Below are 27,491 nucleotides of genomic sequence, written 5' to 3' on the forward strand. Positions count from 1 at the left end.
ACCTGCTCCGCCGGCGCGAGTCCCCTGGTCCACCGCTGTCTTCTCCGCATCGGCTCCCGGCAGGCATCCGCATATAAAACTTTCTGTCACTCTAGTGACAGCGGAAGTTCAAATAGAGTGCCCTCTATTTGTACTTCCACTGTCACTGCAGTGACACAGGAAGTTATGCCGGATGCGGAAGCTGATGTGGAGAAGATGTTGGGACCAGGCGGAGAAGACAGCGGTGGACCAGGGGACTTGCGCCGGCGGAGCAGGTAATGTATACCCGCTGTATTGCAACGGTCGTCGGGCATTCGAACGCCGCCATCGATGCACTCCCGACCCGCCGGCGACCGAGAAAAATCTTCCGCACGGATGGATCGACGGGAACGATGGATTTCGGGCGGAAATCCATTGTTCTGTCAGCGGCGTGCGCGGCGATTTCACGGTCGAAACGGCCGTATTTCACCGGGAAAATCGTAAGGTGTATGGACCCCTTATGAGGAATAAAAAAAAAAAAAAAAAAAAATTAAATATTTGTCACCCTCACAATGAATGTACTGCAAAACATTTCATATACGTGCTAGCTCGCTCAAGATGAAAGAAGAAGCATTACAGGCAAAGGAAGAGCACTGATGTCAAGAAAGCAGTATACTGTATTAGCACAAGGTCTATTTTGCTCCCATAGTTTTTCATGACAGGTACACTTTTTAGGGATATTTATGGCAATATAAAACTTGGCTTTTGGTTTAAACCCACTATGATCGTGGCTACAACCAGAATACTAAAATATTTTAGAATGACAGCAGATAAGCATACTTGAAATCACAAAAACAAGACTCACCACTTGTGACGCATTGTTGATTATGACCAAGTACGTCCATGCATTTTTTAGGTTAAAGTCTCCTTCTCCGTAGACGCCTGCCAACTGACAGATTCTGAAACATAGCATCACAGTAAAGTTTATTATCTTGTATATTAAAATATGCAAATTTCTCCAAATGGAAACTCTATAAATAATCAGTACAATCTGCTGGCAGTAAGATTCATATCTGCTTTTATTTCAGTCAGAAACAAAAGCCTCCAGCAGGCATGGCCACAGAAATCACAGGGAACCTTGAAGTAGATATTTTTTTTCATGCAGGTACACAGGCCAGTTACACCAGTGCACTTAAAGAACAACCAATGTTAACCCTTTGCACTCAAAAATGCATACTGACAGCAGCCAGCCCGTGACAAAGAAATTAGTTTCCCAAAAAACTACAATGTTTTTGATCAAACTTTTTCACTGACACTTTCCACCCTAGAACTGGTCCCTTCTCTAACTTCTGCCAATCAGCATGCAAGAAGATCCTTCATACATACCATATTTTTCGGACCAGAAGACGCACTTTTTCTACCCCAAAAGTGTGTGTGTGTGTGTGTGTGTGTGTGTGTGTGTGTGTGTGTGTGTGTGTGTGTGTGTGTGTGTGTGTGTGTGTGTGTGTGTGTGTGTCTACCCCAAAAGTGTGTGTGTGTGTGTGTGTGTGTTTCTACCCCAAAAGTGTGTGTGTGTGTGTGTGTGTGTGTGTTTCTACCCCAAAAGTGTGTGTGTGTGTGTGTGTGTGTGTGTGTGTGTGTGTGTGTGTGTGTGTGTGTGTGTGTGTGTGTGTGTGTGTGTATGTGTGTGTTTCTACCCCAAAAGTGTGTGTGTGTGTGTGTGTGTGTATGTGTGTGTTTCTACCCCAAAAGTGTGTGTGTGTGTGTGTGTATGTGTGTGTTTCTACCCCAAAAGTGTGTGTGTGTGTGTGTGTGTGTGTGTGTGTGTGTGTGTGTGTGTGTGTGTTTCTACCCCAAAAGTGTGTGTGTGTGTGTGTGTTTCTACCCCAAAAGTGTGTGTGTGTGTGTGTGTGTGTGTGTTTCTACCCCAAAAGTGTGTGTGTGTGTGTGTGTGTGTGTGTGTGTGTGTGTGTGTGTGTGTGTTTCTACCCCAAAAGTGTGTGTGTGTGTGTGTGTGTGTGTGTGTGTGTGTGTTTCTACCCCAAAAGTGTGTGTGTGTGTGTGTGTGTGTGTGTGTGTGTGTGTGTGTGTGTGTGTGTGTGTGTGTGTGTGTGTGTGTGTGTGTGTGTGTGTGTGTGTTTCTACCCCAAAAGTGTGTGTGTGTGTGTGTGTGTGTGTGTGTGTGTGTGTGTGTGTGTTTCTACCCCAAAAGTGTGTGTGTGTGTGTGTGTGTGTGTGTGTGTGTGTGTGTGTGTGTGTGTGTGTGTGTGTTTCTACCCCAAAAGTGTGTGTGTGTGTGTGTGTGTGTGTGTGTGTGTGTGTGTGTGTGTGTGTGTGTGTGTGTGTGTGTGTGTGTTTCTACCCCAAAAGTGTGTGTGTGTGTGTGTGTGTGTGTGTGTGTGTGTGTGTGTGTGTGTGTGTGTGTGTGTGTGTCTTAAGAACCAAGTACAGGGTGTCCCCTACTTAAAGCGGATCCGAGATGAAAAACTAAATATAACAAGTGACTTGTCTATATATCTTATCTAAAGTTTAGATAGTTTACACAGCAAATCTATCTTCAAACAGCTTCAACAGTATATTCATATTTTTTTCCTGTGATACAATGGGAGCAGACCTGTTTTCTGCTTGTCACTATTACACAATTACACACACAGGCAAGCTTATCTGTATCTAGGCATGCTAATCTGCATATTCTGTGAAAACTCCACTCTTATCTCCTCCATTACACAGGCAACTGATCTGTATCTGCACTGCAGCTCTCAGATTGTGAAAACTCTGCCTCTGAAATTTACAGCTAGTAACAACTTTTTCACCTGCCCAGACTGAAATCCCACAATCCTTTGCAAGCGCCAAGGCACTCTGGAGAAGCTGTGGGTGTGGTTTGTTTAGTTTATAGGAAATTAGGGTATTAAAACAAAACAAGTATTTGGCTTGAGGAATGCCCTATAAACTATATGTAAGGAACACAATTATGCAAGGAGTAAAAGTTCATCTCGGATCCACTTTAAGAACACCTATCGACATCTGCCGATACGATCAACGATTGGGGTTTTATCTACATTGATTGTGACAATGGGAGGTGGAACAGAGAGTGAAGGTGGAAATATCACAATCTCCGTTTTACTCATATTGAGTTTAATGAAGCGGGAAGACATAAATGTAGATACAGCGGATAGACATTCGGGGACTTTTGATAGTAGTGTGGAGAGGTCTGGGGCAGAACAATAAATTTGGGCGTCATCAGCATAGAGGCGATATTGAAACCCAAAAGAGATTATTTGTCCCAGGCCGTGGGTGTAAATGGAAGAGAGTAGGGGTCCAAGGACGGACCCTTGTGGTACTCCCACAGACAGTGGGCGGGGAGAGGAGTTGGTATTGGCATAGAAGACCATGAAGAAACATCCAGACAGGTAAGAGTTGATCCAGGAGTGTGCAAGGCCCTTGATTCCCAGTGTTGAGAGGGTCTGGGGAAGTAAGGTATGATCAACAGTGTCGAACGCGGAGGACATATCTAGGAGTATTAGTACAGAAAATCTGCCTTTGGCTTTAGCAACTAGGAGGTCATTGGCAACCTTAGTGAGAACTGTTTCCGTAGAGTGTTGAGGGCGGAAGCCAGACTGGAAGGGGTCCAACAGGGAATTAGCAGAGAGAAAGTTAGACAACTGAGTAAATGTGGTGTTCCAGCAGTTTGGAGGCAAAGGGAAGAAGAGAGACTGGGCGGTAATTAGAAAGCGCAGTAGGGTCTAAAGTGGTTTTTTTTGATTAGCGGTGTTATGATAGCTTGTTGAATGAAGAAGGGAAAATGCCAGTAGAGATGGAAAGGTTAAACAGTGTTGTTAAAGCAGGAATGACGGGGGAGGAGAGCTGAGGGATAAGATGAGAGGGAATAGGGTCCAAGGCGCATGTAGTAAGATGAGCTTTAGAGATTAGTGAAGAAAGACGCTGTTCAGTTAAGGCAGAAAAGGTTGTTAGCAGGCAGGAGGTTTGAGTGAGTGTGTGGTTATGTAGAGAGGGATAGTTTATAGTTGGGGAGCTGCCAGGAAGAGAGGAAAAAGGAAGAGGTGATTGGACCGGTGAAGAGGGTAGCTTTTGAAAGCTGTTCTGTAGTGTTTCAATTTTGTTCACAAAGTATGCTGCAAAGTCTTCTGCAGACAAGCATATGGTTGTAGGGGGAGGCGGGGGGTGGAGAAGAGAACTGAAGGTGTTAAAAAGTTGTTTAGGGTAATGGGATTGTGAAGAAATAAGTGTAGACAAGTATGACTGCTTTGCAAGTGAGAGAGCATCCCTGAGCTGGAGCAGCGTGTTTTTATAGTGGGCTAAGTCATCTGCATTGTCAAACTCACACAGTCTGTTTTCTCCTCTATAACAGTCAGGTGTGTGTGTGTTGCAGAAATACAATTTTTTTTCCCAAACAAAAGCATTGCCATTCCTCCAAAAGTATGATGGGCTTTTTTTCTGAGTGTGGTGGAAACTAACAGTCCTTCGGAGTAGAACAGCACTATGGTATACGGAGCTAATGCCACTGACAAATGTGAACCTAGCCTAAGCAAAGTTTAATTGATTCAGATGACCGATGCTGTATTCTCTACCACTTAGACCAACAAAAGCACAACCTGAGGTAGGGTACTTTTATCCTATGATGAGAGCCTAAGTGTTTTTTCAAACATTTTACCCAAGGGAGTACATGCCAAAGAAAATCCTTTCATGATGGTGTATATGCTATAATTTAATCAGTGCAGGCCACAAGTAGGTATATGATACAGTTCCTCTGTGCTTCACCTCTGAGGTATCAGGTCAATAAAAGTGAACCCCAGAACCCAAATGGAAAAGGCCAATAACAACCCATGTTATAAGGTTGCGTACATAGCATGAGGCTCCCGGTGGTCACAGAACTGTTCCAATCTTTAACTGTGTAAAGTCGTCCTCCAGATAGGATCGGTGTAAAGCTGCGTACCCACCTGGCAACCGGCGATTTTCAAACAACGTTGCAAGGTGGGTACAGGTGCACGTTTGCGAACGTCGCACAGCGTCACAGCGCAATGTACCGCAATCATGGAAGTCTCGCTCACGCCACCGTGTACGTTGCGTGACCTTGTGCTTTAATCTTGCCGACAGGAAGAGGCGTCACTGACGACCATCGTCAAGGGGACGTCGGAGCCGTCAGGCGGGGAGTAGGAGGCTTAAGATCAATGATATAATCATAAAAATGATAAAAAAAAACAGCAGTACTAAGTGTAGACTGCTTTATTAAGGATAAATGAACCATAAAATCATAAAAGACATAAAAAGAGTGCTCACATACAGGGCCCAAAGTTATGGGTACCCCGAATTAAAATAGCGCGAGTATACTGGCTAGTGGTAGGAACAAGAATATGAGATGTCGCTTGTCTCCTTCCTCCTTTGGAGTAGGAGGTATCGTACGGAGCAGTGCTTTTCAGCGCTGCTAGATTTGGGCGCAGCCGGCGCCTCCATAGACTTCAATAGGAATCATTCCTATTGAAGCGCTCAGTGAGTAACGTCGGCTCCGTCAGAAGACGGAGCCGAAGTTGTTTAAAAACATAATAATTCGGCCTCCAGCAATCGCTGGAAGCCGAATTATTTCATTCCCCCACTATCCATGTCGGCCTGGAGGGGGAATAGTTATTAAATCGGCCCGGACTTGTGCAGAAGCAGGATCAGCTATATACAGCTGTATCCTGCGCCCAAGTCTACCGGCGCCGATTTCAAATGTACTCGGTATCGTAAACGAAGGAGTCGGATGAATTTTGTACCAATTTCACAGCCCTGGTAAATATTGGACTTAGGAGTCGAGGAGTTTGAGAAATATTGGGTACCTGGAGTTGGAGTCAGAGTCCATGGTTTCATAAACTGAGGCGTTGGAGGATTTTTGTACTGACTCCACAGCCCCAGTGTCAAGGGGTGCCTGGGATTATGTTACCCACAACAGGGGGTACTTGGCCATGCTGTCAGTAATAAGGGGGTACATGGTATAACAATACTGATGAACAACAAAAGACTGCTACTCTTAATCTCTCCTTTCTATGGAACGGAGCTCATTACTCAGCAGAACCAAGCATTCAGGTTAGTGGGCATTTATTGTGCAGACTCAAACAGTCAAATAATGTCTGCCTATTATCTCCAGTATATACACAGCTTTACTTCCTGTTTGTGGCCGTTATCAGCCAGTTTCAGAATTTAACCTGAATAAGGACACAAAATGTTCTATATTTTACCAAAGATATGTTTTTGTTTTAAATACACTTTTATGAATACTATGCATTGCTAATGTGCTGCAGTACAACACAGACACTGAATGTGTAGCTTTTTACATGCTCACTCTATAAAAATCAGCTCTATTTAGTTTGTGATGAACACCCCTGTAAAACAGATTACTCTGCGATAAGCACACAGCATGTAGCACTGAAAATAAATGTTGGCATACTTACAGAGCAATTATTGTGGTGACTGGCCGAACCACTGTATACTGTAACACACCCAACTTGCACCTGAACAGCAGCACCCTGTAAGAGAATTCACATGCAAAATAAAAATTTGTCACACCCAAAGCCTTTATTAGGCATGAAGCAATACTGGAATCTGCATTACAAATAAACATACATTTGAGTTACTCTCATATGAACTCTACTTGAAGGATGGAGAGACTAATTTATAAAGACTGTAGCTGCCCAGAAAAAAATGAAAAATTATGGAACCCTTGGCGGGATACCCCAGGTTTTGCAGATTTTTAACCTGGTTGGAGGGAGATTGGATTTGTGACATGAATAAGCTCATCTTCCCCTTGTAAGTGTGCTTGACCTTAGATGTTTCTCCCCTCTCTTCTGACCCTGTGCCAGTGAGACTATTCTTTGTCTAAGTTTAATTGAAATGTTTCAATTGCAGTTTTACTTTATTCCATAGTTTGTATTATACCTGCGCTTTATTATGGAATCAGTCTTCTCTGTTATTGACTATTTGCATATTGGTTATCACTGTAATGCCACACAGTCATCTTTGCCAATATCTTTATGTTGCTTGACCACTGTATATCCAATACCTTTTTTAATTTCAATAACAATAGTTCTGATTTAAAAGAAAAAAAACACACACACACACACACACACACACACACACACACACACACACACACACACACACACTTGAGTTGGGTCCTGGTGGGAGTGAAGTGATTGGAGAACTGAACACCTCTCAAGAGAAGGGAGATTGTATTTGGGAACTGAATTGGAAAACGTGTAATTTTATGTACTTTCAGGGCCCTTTTCCACCAGCGCGTTTGCGCTGGCTGAATCGCAAAAAACGCAAACCGCTAGAGATTTTACAATCGCTACGGTTTGCTTTTTAACATAGGAATCGCGGTAGGTCATTTCCACTACCGCGATTCGCTTTTGACGGGAACGCGAACGCGCAGCGGAGCGATATTTGCCGCGATTTTGCTATGCAGTGCATAGCACAGCAAAATCGCGGCCGCGAACGTCGGGGAATCGCCGGTTTTGCGATTCAGCAATCGCTAGCGTTCAGCGTGAACGCTAGCGACTGCAGGTGGAAAAGGCCCCTCAAAGATATCAGCTGCAAAATATCATACATGGTAGTCGACACCAATAATAGACCAGTATTTCCAACACCATTAGAAAGGGGTTCTTCTCCTATACTGTATCATAGAAGTTTTAGAAAGAATGGATAAATATCATAAATTGTTTAATGATACAAAAATGCACACAGTGTATCAGGTTGACAGAAATGCTTCTACCTTCTAAAACCAAATCACTACCGACAAGTCCTATTCCCCAAAACTTGCAAAAAGGGAACATACGAGAATATACGGTAATATATTTTAATAGAAACAGTACATACATGGCTGTGTACACACGCACTGGTGAAATTAGTGTACTTTTGGCAAGAAGTCTTTTTGGCATGTGTTTTAGCCTATTTTTTGGCTATACAGTAGTATGTTTTTTGGCCAATAACCTTCACCCTTATTTTCAGCATTCTTATCACCTAATCTTAACCTTAATTTTGGCAAGTAACCATTACAACTGCCTAACCTTAACTCATGCTTTTGACAGCTAATCTTAACCTTCAATTTCTTGCCATTGAAATTAGCCCTCCACGTCCATTATATTGAAAGATTACAAGCTTAAGGCTGCTTTCACAGTGAGACGTTACAGGCGCACGTTAGTGCAGCCTGTAACGCACAGCAATGAAAAATCAATGGGCTGTTCACAGTGCCCACGTTGCGTTACACAGTAACGCTGCACTTTCGTTTGAAGTGCAGCATACTGTACGTTCTAGCGGCTTAAGCCGCGTTAGACTGTATGCACATGCTCAGTATGTTTTTTTTTTTTTTTTATTTCAGGGGCGGAGAGGAGGTGGGGAGAGGCCGCTACGTAGCCAGGCACATGGCTACTTGACATTCACTGCACTTGCAGTGTTTACTTCTTGGAGCGGCCGTTGATTGGCTGGCGGGACCACATGATGCGGAGAGCTCCGCGCACGCGGTCTCCACAGCGCCTCCGACAGAGCAGGCGCACCAAGAGCTGCTTGTAATGCGGCTCTTGATAGCGTCCTGCTCCAACCCCACCAGGTGTTGCGTTAGGGGCACGTTATGTGCCCTATAACGTCCCCTAAACGCAACGTCTTGGTGAAAAAGCAGCCTAAAATGTATAAGATAGTACTATGGACTTCTATGATTATTTGTTATTCTTTTTCTTGAAAAACCCAATAAATATTGAAATAGAAATTAGCCCTCTACTACCCCCTTATTTAACCTCAACCCTCCTTACTGATGCCTAATTATTATCTGTACCTATCACCACTTATTTAACCCTAAAGGATGTTAAACCAAACTGTTCCCCTAACTTCAGGTACATGGGTAACATGTATGTTACCATAGCAATGCTCGCGTTACCCATGTACCACAGGTTACGCTAACTGCACAATATTCTGCTGGGGTTAGTACCATGACTGAAACCATAAAATCATGAGTGGTGTTATAGTGCTCAATACAGTCCGAAAAATAACCAAAGTAAAAAGAACCTAAACAAATGAAGAAAAGCCCATTATATTTAAATGTCCATATTTTTTTGTTGATGTACTATTGCAGTCAAATTAATTCATATCAAATAAATTCTGTAGAAAATCCAAGGACCCATGGGCGGAGCTTGTGACAGGGGTGCAGACGCTGGCAGATGATCAGGAGATCTTTTCTTTTAATGCCCATTTTATCTAAACATAAGTGTATTGCTTTTTGGAAAATTACTTTGCAATAAAGCTTTGTTACACTAGGAGAGCATGTTTTTGAGTGTTTTAAAGGCCGCATCTGATTGAGATGAGAAAAGAAAGTGTTTTACTGAAGAGAGGCCACTGTGGATAGGATAGTGATTCAGAGGCTAAGCTGACTATATGACTATACTGTTGGCCTGTAACTCGGTCAGTATTTTTATCCAGTGAGCGCATTGCATGTGCATGTTGGTGGAGGTGGCTGCTGTTAACGCATGTGGATTGTCCTGCTGGCACCAGACATGGAGTTGAGGTGTCAGGTTGCTATGAGTTACAGTAATACTACACGATATTTGATTTTCTGTTTTCTCTGAGGTCCTTTAATTTTTTTTTTTTTTTATTTTTTTTTTACACAGGATTTATCTGATGTATATGAATTTGACAGCAATAGTACAAACATTTACATATAGGCGACTTCTTTACCTGCTATGTTTCTTTTTGCTTTGGTTATTTTTCTGACAGTACTGAGTGCTATTACACCATTTTTATGATTTTATTATCTTAAAGAGGGGGTGCTTTCCTTAAAGGAAATATCAGGCAAAAAAAATAAACGAATTTACTAGCCCCTGGAAGCTTATGTGTCCCCCGATAGGGTTCCCTCCGTAGCGACTGCAGACCCGGCGAGGTCAGTGGCCTCTGAGCCTGTACGAGCGTGCCGGCAGTAACGCTCGCGTTCACGCTTCCATTGATGGCAGCGTTCTGCACAGAGGTAGAACTACTGCGCCTCCGCAGAACGCTCCTGGTGATGGGAGCGTGAACACAAGCAGTGTGGCCACACAGCTAACATCTGCAAGTTAATCTGCTTTTTATTTTTTTGAATGATATTTCCTTTAAGGTGTAGTGGACCCGTCTCTGCTTTTACCTTTGGAAAATACTGTACTACCTATTATATGCTGTAGTGGGTGGATGGAGGAGGGCAACACCCCTTCTATACATAATGATTGAAACCATGTTATCAGCCATCAATTACGGTATCTAACTTTCCAACGGTATTTTAGCCTTGTCATCTGGCACTCTGCTTTTGTCTATTGTGAAACCACAATAGACAAATAAATGAATATTTAAAGGGGAAATTAGGGCATCTGGTGTGTAACCTGAACACTTTACGCATGTAGCTCATACACCAATAGCAGCATTTTATACAATGGGATTACTCACTCTCCCATAGGCCATGGAGGACAGCAGCACAATGGAGGTAGATGTCTCTGCTGATCCTTAGCTTCCAGAACCAATGCTAAGTTTGGACACCGATTTGATAAAAAGTTCAAGAGGAAAATCATGAAGTTGTAGATGACATAAGCTTCATAGCACTCTCTGCAGGTATCCACATATATCGCAATGTCAGGATACTTCAGGGCAACCCACTGTTGTGCGATTGCAGAAAGACAACAGAGAGAAATAAGAATTAAAAAGTCTGCACGTTACATTACAATTAGAGACACCTAAATCATGAATCTGGTTAAAATGCATTTACAGGATATCAAACACACTATCAAGCGTGTTTTAATAGACTGGACTATCAATTCAATAAAGACAACAAACTGTATGAAAATCTAATAAAAATGAAGGTCCTCTTTACTATTATTTTTTTATTTAAAGGGGCACTACAGCGAAAAACTGTAACATTTAAAATATGTGCAAACATATACAAATAAGAAGTACATTTTTTCCAGAGTAAAATGAGCCATAGATTACTTTTCTCCTATGTTGCTGTCACGCACAGTAGGTTGTAGAAATCTGACAGAAGTGACAGGTTTTGGACTAGTCCATCTCTTCATAGGGGATTCCCAGCAAGGCTTTTATTCTTTATTAAGATATTCCCTAAAAAGGATTTATACAAAGATGCTGGCCAGCTTCCCTGCTCTCTACACAGTTTTTGGCAGGTGGACAGAGCAACTGCCATTCACTAAGTGCTTTTGAAAATAAATATATCCCTGATAATTCCCTATAAAGAGATGGACTAGTCCAAAACCTGTCACTTCTGTCAGATTTCTACAACAACTGCCATCTTCATGTTTGCCATTTACCTGCATCAGTGTTTTACTACAGCTAACATCTGGAAATATGCCTGAAGAAAGCTTGCATTATTTAACTTTATCAGTTAGCCATTAAAAAGGTATTACTTTTACAAGACTGTTTTTTTCTACCTACATACAACCTACTGTGCGTGACAGCAACATAGGAGAAAAGTAATGTATGGCTCATTTTACTCTGGAAAAAAAAAATGTACCTCTTATTTGTATATGTTTGCACATATTTTAAAATTTAGTTTTTCACTGTAGTGCCCCTTTAAATATTAAAAGACCATTGATTAGGAAAAGCCACGTTTGTCAGATCCATGTGGACAGGTGTGAGGTGGAAGAGCAGGAGAGGCTCATGATTGGGATTAACTCAGGGTGTGTACACACATTCAATTTTGATTGGCCAATAAATGGCCAATTTTACCACCTAAATGTACTAGGAGGGGCAACATATTTACACTACTATGAACAGATTGTGTATTGAGCTTTCATACTACAAGGAAGTGGTAAAACTGGCCAATAAAAATTGGACATGTGGACCCACCCTTAGAGTTCTCCTCTTATGTATACTGGCAATATCCAAAAAGCCTCATCTGGGCATAGTTCTCAGCACTAGTAATAAGCATGCAAAAAAATCCATGCAATTACATTTAAAGGACAACTGAAGTGAGAAGAATATTGAGGCTGCCATATTTAGTTCCTTTTAAGCAATACCAGTTGCCTAGCAGCCCTGCTGATCTATTTGGCTACAGTAGTGTCTGAATCACACCATAAACCAGCATGCAGCTAATTTTGTCAGATCTGAATGTCAGAAACCCCTGATCTGCTGCATGCTTGTTTGGGAGTATATGGCTAAAAGTATTACAGGCAGAGGATCAGCAGGACAGGCAGGCAACTGGTATTGCTTAAAAGGAAATAAATATGGCAGCCTCCATAGCCGCCTGCAGCCGTCAAGAAGCCGCCAGCCCTTAGAAGTACATGTCCACTGCACCTGCGCCCGTGGCCACTCGCTCCTGACGCCAAGAGAGTCCTACGCAGTCGCTGTACGAGGAAATCCAGGCCAGTGGACGGCGACCGGAGAAAGAGAAAGTAAGCCATGCGGGGGGGGGGGGGGGGGGGAGGGGGGGAACCAGACTATCGTTCCAGGACGGCGCAGCACAGGACGGCTGCAGGGGGCTGGCAGAAGCCCCAGGTAAGTGACACTTTTTTTTTAAGGTTTCTTCAGGTCCACTTTAGAAAAGAAAACAAAACAAAGGGGGTGGATAATTAGGACTGTTTGAAACAGACAATGATTTTAAAGAAACAGTCCTAATTACCCACCCCCTTTGTTGTTGAAAAGAGTGTTTGTTTTCTTCTGGGTAATTAGCTCAATAAAACAATTAGTGTCCTGAGATTTCTGTGGACTGTCAGGCTGCTGAAACAGGCTATTAAAACTCCTTTGATTGTAAAATACAAGGTAAAATACAAGTTTATTTTAATAATGAAACAGATTGTTGGCATGCATTTTTCATGTGCTATAGAAATGTCCTGAGTGCTAAAAAGGTGCTCGGTTCACTTTAAGTGTAATAGTTTCCAAAGATAAGTAAAATTAGAGATGCCTCTATGTACAAGCCTAAAGAATATCACTAACTAAAACATATCTTCAAAGTACACATACATTATACTTCTTAGGCCATAGCGAGACATTTGTAAATATAATCAACAAAAGAATGTGTGGAATTTGCTGGTAATACAATACTGCCAAATCAGGAAACAATACTTACACTGTCTACGCTGAAAATAGGCACCATCCACAGTATTCTGTCAGAGAGAACATAGAAAATGACTCAAAACTACAGCTATAGCTTATAGTAATAGATTTTATACACAAATGCAAATATTTATCATTCGTGTGCATTTACCTGATCTGCATAACACACACACACACACACACACACACACACACACACACACGTGTCCAGTACTACAGTCGACCAATCTATAGATGTTAATCATTTCAAGCTTTTGTGCAGCTTGGAAATGGAGCAATCAAAATCAGGAGCTATTGCATTTTATTGGTCCAATTTCAAGCTAAATAAGCTTGCATGCATTTAAAGCCAGTTTTGCGACACCTCAAGGTATGTCTTGCTTGAAAAAAAAATTATTTTAGCAAAAAACAATAAGCAACATAAATTGGCATTTAAAACAATAATGGTCATCACTTAGGATACATTTTTATTTAACCAATCAAGTTCTTCTTTAAAGCAGACCTGAACTCTTGCACAGCACATAATGAAAAGTCTTTATTCCACATATAGTAGCTAAAATAATACATTTCTCTGTGTTCTGTGTTTGTTTAGGTAGATAAACATGTCTAATTAGTTCTTATCAGTACCTGTAAATAGACTGCAGGATGGCTTTCTATAAACAGTAGTAACCACACTTTCAATGCCTTTGGAGAAGTGAAACCAAGTAACCACATTTTTTTTTTTTTTTAAGTATTTCCATAAAGTGTAAATTCATTTTTCCCTATAAAGATTATCATGATGTGGCTAGTCTTTTTAGATCAGAGAGGAATCTTGAGTTTAGTTCCAATTTAAAACTGAATAAATAAAAAGCAAAAGTACCTTATTATTGGTTTCTGCAATTCAGGTTGTGTATAGTGAACCAAATGCTGCAAAATTCCCCAAAGAGAGATTGGTATGGTCATGAGTACAAATATACCAGCAATGAACCAAGCCTTGGTGTGAACTCCAACCTAGAACAAATGGAGAGAAACACCTGAGATTGGGAAGAGCAATGTCATACTTTCTCTATTTGTACCAAACTATAGATTAGAAATACATTCACACCACACCACTGCTGTATATAAATTCACACTACAAACTGCTGTCAATTTAAACATAAAGGGAATATTCATAGTTTCATAAATAAAGATCTTTGTATACCTTTTTAGCATCTTGTAGTTATCTGCTGGTCAGTGGCCTTGGTCTGTAATTTCAATGATGCTGTAGGAGTCTTAGGCCTGGGACCCACTTGCAGCGCTCTGGAATCTCAGGTAATTCCAGAATCGCTAGGCTAACGTTAGCCAATGCAGGTGGTTCCAATGCCGCAAATGCAATTTCCTCACAATTGCAGCTCCTGCAACATGTTTGCAATTCGCCCAGAGCCATCCCATATCCAGCAATGAAGATGAAAATTATCTCCTAAGAGATAACTCAGGGGAAAATGTACTGTAATTGCCTATGGGCCCCTGACTTTTAAGTCATTAAATCACAGGCATTATTAAAGTAAAATTGCATGTTGGGAGGCTTACAAACCTTATGGGTTACTCATTGTCCTACCCGTAGCAGGATGTATATTGCAGATTAGCATGACACAAATGCAAAGATACAAACATTGAAAACAACCGTACCATACACTCAGGCTTTTTGCACACCAAGACGTTGCGTTAGGTGCCACGTTAAGGTCGCATAACGTGCACCTAACACAACGTATGGTGCTGCAAGAGCCGACGGTAGAGTGAGCCGCGTTAGGCGGCTCAATTCCTATAATGTCTCCCAGAGTGGCGCTGATTGGCCAGCGGGACCACGTGATGCGGAGCGAGACACTCCGCATCACGTGGTCCCGCCGGCCAATCAGCGCCCGCCAGTGCAGTGAATATTAAGTAGCCATGTGCGCGGCTACTGTAGCTGGCTCTCCCCGCCTCCTCTCCGCCCCCCACTGCGCATGTGCAAACAGTCTAATGCGGCTATAGCCGCTCCAACGCCGTAGCATGCTGCACTTTGCGGAGAACGTGCAGCGTTACATGTAACGCAACGTGGGCTGTGTGAACAGCCCACTTGTGTTACATTGCTGTGCGTTGGGGGAGCATTACAGGCGCACTAACGTGCGCCTGTAACGTCTTGGTGTGTAAGCAGCCTTAAGGGTCCAAACTTTTGATGTAACAGCAAGCAAAGAAGTCCATTTGAGAACATCGCTCGATCTGTAATTTAGACCAGAATGTAAATTACAGCTATGGCAGCATCAACTGCATAATTTGGTGACCGATGCATGGAGTTCGGCTATTATGCAGCCAAACTCCAAAAAGTAGCACTAGGGTCTTAGCTACTTCTCAGCCAAACCCCAGATATCGGCAAAGGTGGTCAGTGAGTGACACATGTAAACCAACCCTGAAAACAGTCTATAGCCTTCCTTTATGTAGCTGAACACCACATCAGCTATCATTTAGTGGTAGGTGTAGGTAGGAGGGTAATTAAAGAGGAGCTGTTAGGTATAAGGTCTCAGAGAAAATAAACACATATATCAGTAGCTAAAGATTGGCTGTACTTACATTACATATGCATTTCACTGTCCACGTTTGGATTTCACAGAATTTGTATATAGTATATGCAGAGATAGATGCTCCTGACAGCTCATGGCAGGCTCCATGTTTTTCTGTCAAATGTGTCGTCATGTCCTGCCTGCTTCCAGATCACAGAAAAGCTGGTACTTGAACAACACAGTGTGCAGTGAATATTAATGAGCCATGTGGCTAGGAACAATAGCTGACTCCTGCAGTGTACTTTGCCCGGAGATTTATCAGTGCTACGCGCTGGACTGATTAGAAGCTGCTGTAACGTCTCATTAGCAGCCGAGGGGAGGGCCCCAGAATGCTTTGCAGTTTAGTATGCGGCTTGCGTCCTTATGGGTCTATAACAGCCTTTAAGATAAGCACACATCAAAGGTAACTGAGATTTTTATCTTCACTAATGGCTTTTGGGCTTCCTTCTAAACTGTTTAACACAGGAGAATAGAGGTTTAAATTAGCTTCTGCAGCCTGACAGTTACTCTTTAAGAGAGATAGGTAAGGGAAGGCTATAGATTATGGGTAACAATATTGATACTATTGTCATGATATAATACCCAAATAAACAGATGCCTTTTTTTTTTTTTTTTAAATGTACACAACAGCAAGATAAGACATTGCAACAAACCAGACACACTGACACTCCAGAGTGCCCTCAGTTCTCCACAACAATCCCGCTCTAAAATTGTCTTTAGTAGGAGGTTTGTAATTACCTCCATAGCTTAAACTTACATTGCAATTTTACGTAAGTAATACCTATTATGGTTAATGATGAGATAGATGAAATTATTGCAGCCAGCTAGAAGTGGTGGTGTAGAAAAGGCACACTTTCAGCTGCTCCCCTGTTAGTTACACCACTACTCTCACCACCTTGTTCATGTACAGCAGCACTTCTGTTCATTTACCTTCACCGCTTGCTCAGTTAAAGGACAACTGAAGTGAGAAGAATATGGAGGCTGCCATATTTATTTCCTTTTAAACAATACCGTTGCCAGGCAGTCCTACTGGTCTATTTGGCTGCAGTAGTGTCTGAAAAACACCAGATACAAGCATGCAGCTAATCTTGTCAGATCTGACTATAATGTCAAAAACATCTGATGTGCATGATTGTTCAGGGACTTTGGCTAAAAGCAGTGTTCTCCCCAGGATCAATCAAGTGGGCGCGCCGCCCGGGTAAAATCAATTACCGCCCGGCTGCCTGCGGTCCCATCAGCACGTGGCCGGGTATCGCACTGGGTAGCAAAAACCAGCGCTGCTCCCGAATGTGCACAGAGCAGCGCTGCAGAGTAGCATAGTCGTCGTTATCCGTAGCGTGTCCGTCCCCCTCCTGCACATACAGGCTCTAAGCAGAGAAGTTTTCACTCACTGCTCCTCGCCGTTCGGGTTATCCTGCTTGCCTGTCACCGGCTCATATGTATGATGCCCTCTGGTGGCGAGGCGCCACAGCATAGCGACATAGATGTGAGCCGGTGACAGGCAAAGCAGGGGAATGACAGGCAAAGCAGGGGAACCCGAACGGCGAGGAGCGGTGAGTGAAAACTTCTCTGCTAATAGAGCCCGTATGTGCAGGAGGGGGACGGACACGCTGCTGATAAGGACTACACTCTGTCTGCTACTCTGCTCTGCCGGAGGATGTTTGAAAACTCGGAGGGTTTGGGGACATTAACAAATCAACTCACTGAGCTGAGTTTGTGTCAGCACGATTCTGCCCGGCATTTGGCTGAGGGGGCAATCGGGGGTCAGGGTTGCACTACAAATATGGCTGGGTCACTCAGGGGGGGGAGGGGTCCAGGCTGCTATGGATCTCATGGCTGGAGCAGCAGATGAGTCAGTGGAGCTGTGAGAAGCTACATGCACAGCTTGATGATACTCCTGACACTGACATGCTGTTGTAGCAATGTGTTCAAAATAAGAAAGATGTCATCAATGCTGTGTGCATACCTGAACCACAGATATAACAATGCAGTGTTCTCCCCAGGATCAAACAGGTGGGTCGCCCTGGTAAAATCAATTACTGCCCGGCGGGCTGCGTTCCCAGCTGCCATCACCGGCCAGCTATCGCGCACGATGCTCCTGAATCTGCACAGCTCTGTGCACGAGATCTCGCGCTTCCCGGCGAGCTTGTGCGGTCACAGTCTCAGCGGTAGTAAGAGGCGGGACCAGCGCCCGAGGCTAAGCCGACAGTCTGTCATCGTGCACGGCCGACAAGCTGTCATCGTGCACGGACACTACTGTCAAGCCTGTAAGTATCCGCATCCGCCACCTACCCCCCTAATGTGCAATGTGCCGCCGCCCCTATACTTTACCTGTCCGTGTGCACCGCTAGCTCCAGGCTGCATCCATCATCCATACACATGCCCCACGTGGCTGCCAGCGTGCATATGGGCGCATGTGTGGGACATAATTAGAGCATATTTTATTTACCACACCACCAAATTTCCACGTGCTGCCCCACCCGGCTACTTTTTCATGCCACCCGGCTGGAAAAAAATCCTGGGGAGAACACTGTAAAAGGATTAGAGGTAGAGGATCAACAGGATAGTCGCTCAACTGGTATTGTTTAAAGCGGGATTGTCACCATAAAAATCAAATTTCAACAGCAACTGGTCTGAGTGTATTAAGTGATAAAGATGCTAATCCTGCATTCAAAACTTTTTCTACTGTTATGGTTTGGAGTTATCACATGCCTATAAGGCCCATACACACGTCGGATTTTTGCGAACGACCCGTCGTTTGAACGTTCCGTCGTTCGCACGTCAAATTCGGCGTGTGTACAGACTATCGTTCGGGTGATAAGACTGGTTTTTAACCAGTCTTATCACCCGAAAGATAGTCTGTACACACGCCGGATTTGACGTGCGAACGACGGAACGTTCAAACGACGGGTCGTTCGCAAAAATCCGACGTGTGTATGGGCCTTAAGGCTCGTACAATACAATAACATTTCTATATAGCGCTTTTCTCCCATAGGACTCAAGCGTACACACGCTTGACTGCAGCCAACGACGGGTCCGTCGGCACCTCCCGCTGGGCGGGTTTTCAGCAGACAGTACAGTGTGTGTACTGTCTGCCCGGCGGACTGATAAGGCTGTTTATGAACGATCCGCCCGGCGTGTGTACGAGCCTGTAGAAGCACTGGCCCTTTAATTGCCATCGTCTGGCAAAACAGTTGCATGCAGGGGGGTCTTTTTATCTATAATATATTCCTCCTCTTCCTTTTATTTCCCCCTCCTTCTAATGACATAAGACAGTGCACTTCCTAGTACAGAACTCAGTAGGAGTGTCTGAAGACTCTGGGAGGAGGGCGGGTAACTAACACAATTAGCAAGAGGAGGGGAAAAAAAAAAAAAAAAGAGAGCGAGGAAATTATGTAAGGATTAGCTTCATTCAAAGGTAACCAAGATGGAAACTGTCTAGAATAGGATTCTCTGCTTTTCCTTTATAAAATTCACAGGAGTCATAACATGGACAGTGCAATACATCTGTTATGCAAGTAGAACTAGTATGTATCTACTTATACATGTGTTTTTATTTTTAAAAGAAAATACATATGGCAGCCTCCATATCGCTCTCGTTACAGTTTTACTTTAAAGTGGATCCGAGATGAACTTTTATTCATTGCATAATTGTGTTCCTTCCATATAGTTTATAGGGCATTCCTCAAACCAAATACTTTTTTGTTTTAGTACTCTAATTCCCTATAAACTAAACAAGCCTCGCCCACAGCCTCTCCAAAACGCCAAGGCACTCAGACCCATGTAGCAAGGGCTTATGGGAGCTCAGTCTGGGCAGGAGGAAGAGGAGGTTACTAGCCAGAGATTTCAGAGGCAGAGGCAGAGGGGAGGGGGAGTGATTTTTTTTCACAGGTTAGGGGTGGAGATGCAGTTGCAGATTACCTGTGTAATGATGACAAACAGAACATGGCCACTCTCATTGTATCACAGTATTAAGCCATAATAAACTGTTGAAGCTGTATGCAGTCAGATTTACTGTGTAAACTATCTAAACTTTAGATAAGATATATAGACAAGTTACTTGTTAGTTAGTTTATCAATAGTACCCATTGAGGACAGCAGTTAGGGAATATAACTAGTATTAAGCTTACGGCTACCATACCTGTGAAGAAATCATTTTTCAATGCGTGCTGACATGCCTATCTTGCAACTCCTATCAGAGTGAACCCATCACAGTTGTTATGCTAGGGATAGACATAACATTCTATTCAGATGATGGGGAGGGAGAGGTAAGCATCTTCTGTGGTTCTGTGGCAGGTTTATACAATAGCAATCAGTCATACACTTTCTTTAACCAGTATTCCCTGAAGTAGGGGGCTAGCCTCAGAGGTCAGCTAGGAAATGTACAGACAGGTTTCTTCTTTCCCCGATCCAACTACAAATTGTCAGATCAAGTGACAATCATCTGACATCCAGACATATCTTTGTTCTGTGGAGGATACTGTGCCTAGAACAAAATTACAACTATTGTGCTCTTTCACTTATGGTGCAGTGAATCCGTTTCAAAATTGCCAAATGCATCCTGTGCCAAGTCAGTCAAAGTGTAGTGGAGCCAGAAATACTACATTATGCACATTACGGCCTAACATAAAACAAATATAGAAATCAGGTGTTCTGACTTATTGGCCCTGGAGACTTCCCTTATATACAAGGTTTATGAAGAGCAATAGCAAGACGATAACCCGTTCAGCCAAGAATCTGGCATTTTCAAGAGGAGGTTAATTAGACAGTCTTCATATTTCTGTCATGATAGCTTTACTTTCAAGCTTCTCTACAGGAAACAGATTACTACAGCAATTTCAGACCTAAGGCACAGTCACAGACTTCCATTTCATGCAAGGAAACTGTGCCTACTACCAAGAAATCATTCTGTTCTCTCACCATACAGGAGCTGTAATGGAGTACAGGCTGTGTTACCTTTGTCTCCAGAATAACATGGTAACCATTTTCTGAATTCAAGCTTTCTAGCTTTGGCCAGCTAACCGGCACGGTGCAATATGGAACATTTCTAACAATACAGTACTCTAAATGTCACTCAGTAGAAATGGTCAATGCGATGTTAATATATCCAGCATCTTACTGTCAATCTCTACTAAACAATCCAGAGTCAGCTAAACACCACCCATCCCGTGAATGACTGGCAGTGGAAATTGAAAACGAGGCATGCAGAACATTAACATACTAACAGCTTTACTCAAGACAGAATTAGTGGAATCTGTTAAACTGTGCAATGCATCATGGGAGGAGGTCGATTGCTGATTTTCTGGTAAGTGGTGACAGCCTGATATACAGTATGTATCTCAAGTGCCACCTAGATAGACAGTGAATGAGGACTTACACAATATCATTCTGCCTGGAAAGCCAATTAATACAATATACAATAATACAATAACATTTCTATAGCGCTTTTCTCCCATAGGACTCGCTCAGATTCAGTAATTGGTAGTAGGATGAAGTATTCACACAACAAAAGTTATAATTCTGCAAATGCCAAACTGAACAGGTGGGTTTTCAGTCTGGATTTAAACACGGCCAGGGATGGAGCTGTCCTGATCTGTTGAGGTAGGGAGTTCCAAAACGTAGGGGCAGCATGACAGAAGGCTCTAGAACCAAAAGTTTCCAAGTGGACTCTGGGTATGACTAGATTATTAGAACCTGTGGATCTGAGAATGCGGGGATTGCTACGCAGCTGCAACATTTCTTTCATGTATCCAGGGCCCAGATTATTCAGGGATTTAAATGTCAGTAGGCCGATCTTGAATTGGACCCTCCATTCTATTGGTAGCCAGTGAAGGGAGTGCAGGACTGGCGTTATGTGGCAGTGACGGGGTTGGTTGGTTAGCAATCTGGCAGCAGTATTCTGTATCAGCTGTAGGCGGTACAAGACCTTTTTTGGAAGGCCAGTGTAGAGAGCATTACAGTAGTCCAGTCGGGATGTGATGAAGGCATGGACTAAGGTTGGCAGATCTTCCGGGGGGATGAGGTGCTTGATTTTTGCAATGTTCTTCAGGTGAAAATAGGATGATTTCACCACAGCAGAGATTTGAGTTCTGAAGTTTAAATTCCCATCAATTAGAACTCCCAGGCTACGCACATGATCAGAGCTGCGTAGATCCGTGCCTCCTATTCCCAGTGATGAAGACTGCAAGTTAAGTTGTTTTGTTATCATGCTCTGCCCTCCAATCAGAAGGACTTCAGTTTTGTCTGCATTTAGTTTCAGCCAGTTGTCATTCATCCATTGCTGTAGTTCACGTAAGCAGGCGTTTATAGTTAGAGTTGGGTCTGTCACCTAAAAGCTCTAGTTCAACTCCTGCAATTTATTGAAATTTTCTGTGGTTACTTCTCCTTATTCTTGGCAGCAGCCATCTTTCCTTCTCCCGTGTAGCTCTGTACTCGCTAGAAGTTCTTCTCGTCTCCGGGAGCCCATCTTCCTGTCTCCCTTGCACCTCTGTACTCACAGCAAGTCCAGGGCTGCAAGGGAGACAAGAAGATGGCTGCCCGAGAGGAGAAGAAAGTGAAGCCAGGAACTTTAGCGGTCTATCTCTGTGAAAGACCAAGAACAAGGCACACTACAGATGAAAGGCTGATAAATAGCGGAGTTGGTGATGCAAGCTGAGGTCACGAGAGGCGGGAGAGTAATCAGACTTCGAGGCAGACAGCAGTCATCAGACTGTGGCCATCGCAGACAAGGCAGAGTGGTAAATCAGGCTGTGGTCAAGGCAGGCAGCAGGAAAGGCCATGTTGTCAGTCTCTCTGTGGTCAAGGCAAATTCTCTACTCAGGCAAGGTCAGAAATAGAGCATAAGGCAAAATAAATCCAATAACAGAGATAGCACAGAGATATGTAGGGCTTCTGGCATAAAGTAAGCTGCCTGCTCATGCTGCCACCAGAAGAGGACATATACTGGTCTGAGTGTTAAGGTGTTAATGCCTAGATAAAACATGGAATCTTGCGCATGTGAAAAGTGTTACACCATCCCACGTAAACAGTACAGTAAACATGCACATGATCACAAATAGAGCCATAAAGACTCAAGTACACATGCATAGTGTGAGAAGCCTGAAGGGATGAGAAAATTTAAAGGTGCAAATCAGCAAAAGCTAGTACACTAGTACGACTCCCAACAAGTATTGAAAACCATGAACTGATCCTTTGTCTAAAGAGCTTGAACACGCTTTATCTAAAGGAAGTGGGGATGTAAGAATTGAGGAATGTGTTTATTCTGCACGCAACAATGTAAAATTATAGATTGCAAACTTTTTGTAGCCATCAATATCTGTAAATCATAAGGTGCGTACACACCTCCACTTATGTTGCCCATCAGGTGTCAGGACTGGATCCCCTTGGACAACACACCTGGCCGGCCTGTACAGATGCTTGTCAGCTGTTTAGCCGACGTGTTCTGTAGCTATGCGGGGGGCGGAGGGATGACGAAGCGTTGCATGAGTGACATCATACGTGGATGGGGAGTGGCGCAGACAATGCAATCAGCCGTTGCAGAGATGAGTTGATCTGCCAGGCGGATAGCTTACGGGTTTGGGGTCGCTGTACACACACACCTATCAGCTGAGGTGGTAATTATCACCCAAATTAGTTAGGCGTGTGTAGGAGCCTATAGATTATCTGTATAAAGATGAAAGATAATGCTTTCTTTGCTTACAGTTTGTACATCGTAGGTAATCATGAGAGACTACTGCAACCATAGAGTGGTGCTTTTAAGTTTCTGAACCTTTTTGATTGTTAGTCTTGCATTTCAAATACATTTGACCTAAAACATATTTTTCTCACAATACTGGATAGAGATGCTATCTTTAATTCAACTTGTAAGCAGGGATACTCTCCGAGTGAATTCTAAATGGATTTCATTCGCAATACATCCTAATAATTAGAGCACCTGAGCAGGTGGGTGAGGAAGGGTTAAACTTGCCCAGCACAGTGGTAGTCAGATGACATGGCTTGGAAGCAGCACGAGACGGATTAAAGACAATGGCCTCAATTCACTAAGCTTATCTCCTGTCTTTAATAACGTTTCTAGAGTTGTTACCATGGTGATAAGGCATGTAATATTCAGGAAACATTTTACCTGACGCAAGCCTAAAGTTAACTCTTCTGTCTTTAAGTTAACTCTCCAATCCTTAAAATAACTCCAGAGTTAAAGAGACTCTGTAACAACAAAAAGATCCCCTGGGGGGTACTCACCTCGGGTGGGGGAAGCCTCAGGATCCTAATGAGGCTTCCCACGCCGTCCTCTGTCCCACGGAGGTCTCGCTGCAGCCCTCCGAACAGCCGGCGACTGTGCCGACTGTTCAATTCAATATTTACCTTTGCAGGCTCCAGCGGGGGCGCTGTGGCTGCTTTCGCTCCGAAGGAGGCGGAAATACCCGATCTCAGTCGGGTCCGCTCTACTGCGCAGGCGCCGGAGACTTGCGCCTGCGCAGTAGAGCGGACCCGACGGCGATCGGGTATTTCCGCCTCCTTCGGAGCGAAAGCAGCCAGAGCGCCTGCGCAGGAGCCTGCAAAGGTAAATATTACGTCACCGCTGTACGGAGGGCTACAGCGAGACCCCCGAGGGACGCAGGACGGCGTGGGAAGCCTCATTAGGATCCTGAGGCTTCCCCCACCCGAGGTGAGTACCCCCCAGGGGCCGTTTTTTCGTTACAGTTCCTCTTTAAAGACAGGCTGTTAATTAACTGCGTGTGAAAATAACTACAGAGGAGGTAACTTAACTACAGAGGAGGTAACTTAACTACAGAGGAGGTAACTTAACTACAGAGGAGGTAACTTAAGGAATGAAGAGAAAAGATAACTCTCTCACTGTGTGGAGGTAAGTTTACTCTTGCCTTATTATCTCCAGCATGATCTTAGTGAATTGAGGCCAATGGCCTCAATTCACTAAGCTTTTCTCCTGTCTTTAATAACGCTTCTAGAGTTGTTACCATGGTGATAAGGCATGTAGTATCCAGGAAACATTTTACCTCAGGCAAACCTAAAGTTAACTCTTCTGTCTTTAAGTTAACTCTTCAATCCTTAAAATAACTCCAGAGTTAAAGACAGGCTGTTTATTAACTGCATGTGAAAGTAACTACAGAGGAGGTAACTTAACTACAGAGGAGGTAACTTAAGGAATGAAGAGATAAGATAACTCTCTCTTATGTGGAGGTAAGTTTTCTCTTGCCTTATTATCTCGAGCATGATCTTAGTGAATTGAGGCCAATGGCTGCTGGGTAAGTTTAACCCTCCCTCACCCACCCGCACAGGTGCTCTAATTATCAGGATGAATTCTGGATGAAATCCATTCAGAATTCATCCGGAGAGCATCCCTGCTTGTAAGTATTTTTGTAATCTACAATTATAGAAACTAGCATCTACTTTAGGGGACTCGTCAGGAAACCTAATAAGGACCTAGGTACTTATCCGTTAGCCGGGCACATCCGGCAGGTGGCGACAAAACTGCACCAGAGTTACATCTTTCCCTACTATCCATGGCGGCCTGGAGGGGGAATAGTAATTAGCGCCACCTGCCGGATGCGCCCAGCTAACGGATAAGTACCGGGACCTGTTCTCCAATCAGAGTAACCTCTACAGCACGAATCATTGTAATTGGCTGAATAGTGTGGGCATATTTTACTACAACCTATCTGAAACTTAGCAGTTCAAGAGGGTGCTGTCCAGCCAATCACGTTACCGGAATTTCCTTAAGAGGTTTTCTGCTGGGTTCTCTAAAGTAGAATAGCACCTCCAAAGCATTATGCTTGTGTCTACTTAATTATTCAGGAATAGTGAAAATTCAGAAGAGTTTTCAAACTTTATACCATCACAGCATACATATGCATATTTCAGATACAAAGCTGGATGCCAGTCTACTTTAGGTGTTAGTTTACTTTAGGGGACCCAGCAGGAAACCTCATGGGGAAATTCAGTTAATGTGATTGGGTGGACAGCACCCTCTTGAACCGCTAGGTTTCAGATAGGTTGTACTATACTACACCCACAGTATTCTGCCAATCACAACAATTCGTGCTGTAGAGGTTGCTGTGATTGGAGAACTGTTCCTTCTGAGGTTTCTTGCCGGGTCTCCTAAAATAGACTAGTGCCCATTACTCCATTTACTGCAACCTCTACGGCACAAATCCTGATTGGCTGAATGGTGTGGGTGTAGCTAAAGGATACCCAAAGTGACAAGTGACATGATGAGATAGACATGTGTATGTACAGTGCCTAGCACACAAATAACTATGCTGTGTTCCTTTTTTTCCTTCTTTGCCTGAAAGAGTTAAATATCAGGTATGTAAGTGGCTGACTCAGTCCTGACTTAGACAGGAAGTGACTACAGTGTGACCCTCACTGATAAGAAATTCCAACTATGTAACACTTTCCTAGCAGAAAATGGCTTCTGAGAGCAAGAAAGAGATAAAAATGGGAATTTCGTATCAGTGAGGGTCACACTGTAGTCACTTTCTGTCTGAGTCAGGACTAAGTCGCTACTTACATACATGATATTTAACTCTTTCAGGCAGAGAAAGTAAAAAAAAAAACACAGCATAGTTATTTGTGTGCTAGGCACTGTACACACACGTCTATCTCATCATGTCACATGTCACTTCAGGTAGCCTTTAACTACAACCTATCTGAAGCCTAGCAGTTTAGGTGCGAGTTCACTTTAGGGGACCCAGCTGGAAAATTCAGCTATCGTGATTGGGTGGACGGCACGCTCTCAAACTGCTAGGTTTCCAATAGGTTTTAGTAAACTACACCCACATTATTTGGCCAATCAAAATGCTTTGTGCTGTAAGAGAGTACTGTGATTGGAGAACTGTTCACCATGAAGTTTCTTTCTGGGTCCCCTAAAGAAGATTAGCGCCAAAAGCAGCATAAACATATTTACAAGGCTCACGTTACATGCAATTACTCTTTGTACTATATGAATGACTTGATTTTATCAAGCTCACCTCCATCTTCTGCAGTTCCCATATACATATTGGAATAGCCACCACAAGTCCAATAATGTACAGCATGACCACCAGCGGGCGAATCCATCTTCTCCAGTTCCCACAGGTACAGGGCATGGCGGACAACTAAAGAACTATACGCTTATCAGGAAACTATATTTTTAAATTTAGCTTGCTTCTGATTTAGAGCACAATTTAGCCATTTGTAGTTAAAACAGAAGTTTAAAGTGCTCTCTAATGAGGCATGCAGAACAAGCTCATATCAGCTGTGTTCTCCCAAAAATGGCCATGGCTCTAGCTAAGCACACCTCCCATGCATATGACAGGCATCTGGTCACCAGGCTAATATACCTTCCCTTCCTCATCAATACTCAATACACATGGCAGCGGATGGGCTATGCACCTGCCTAGACAGGGAGTAACACCACACTCACTCTCAGCCACTTCTCAATAAACCGCCCACATACAGCTCTAGTTACATCACCTAGCTGGATTTCTCCTCGCCCCTATCAATACAGACTTTCAACATCATCCTCTGTGTGCTGCATCAACAACACACACACAATACACTTCCGGCTTCTGCATGACGGCCCGCCCACCTAACTTTCCCCAGACTAATAGCAAGCATGCCATTGGCTGAGCCTCCGATCAGTCTCATGCCTCCGCCTTCCTTCTGCAGCGAACGGAGACTCTGTATGACAGTAGTGTTGATCCGAATCTTTTTTGTGAGTCGAATCATCCGAATCATCACAGTGAATGATTCGGATCACAGAGGAAGAAACAGGAAGCAGCTTCTGCTAAGCTGCGAAGAAGAGCTAGGGACGCAGGAGACAGGAGTGAGAGAGGCAACTCCTCCCAGCTAAGCTGAGCTCACTGAGGGATAATATTACAAGCACCACAGGCAGCAGCTCAGCTATTGGTTACAAAG

General features: G+C 43.5%; 1 protein-coding gene across 1 annotated transcript in view; it reads right to left on the reverse strand.

Moving 5' to 3' along the window:
- Positions 1-27,185, reverse strand: part of TMEM184C (transmembrane protein 184C) — a 52,832-nt gene extending 25,647 nt beyond the window's left edge. Inside the window, exons 1-6 of the mRNA XM_068279279.1 lie at positions 26,564-27,185; positions 13,880-14,010; positions 13,037-13,073; positions 10,411-10,616; positions 6,405-6,479; positions 824-917 (exon numbers count right to left, since the gene is read on the reverse strand). Of these exons, the coding sequence (XP_068135380.1) occupies positions 824-917; positions 6,405-6,479; positions 10,411-10,616; positions 13,037-13,073; positions 13,880-14,010; positions 26,564-26,680 (660 nt within the window). The 5' untranslated portion in view covers positions 26,681-27,185. The remainder of the gene's footprint in view (positions 1-823; positions 918-6,404; positions 6,480-10,410; positions 10,617-13,036; positions 13,074-13,879; positions 14,011-26,563) is intronic.
- Positions 27,186-27,491: the final 306 nt, after the last annotated feature.

This window comes from Hyperolius riggenbachi, chromosome 1, assembly GCF_040937935.1.
Source record: "Hyperolius riggenbachi isolate aHypRig1 chromosome 1, aHypRig1.pri, whole genome shotgun sequence".
NCBI classification, from domain to species: domain Eukaryota; kingdom Metazoa; phylum Chordata; class Amphibia; order Anura; family Hyperoliidae; genus Hyperolius; species Hyperolius riggenbachi.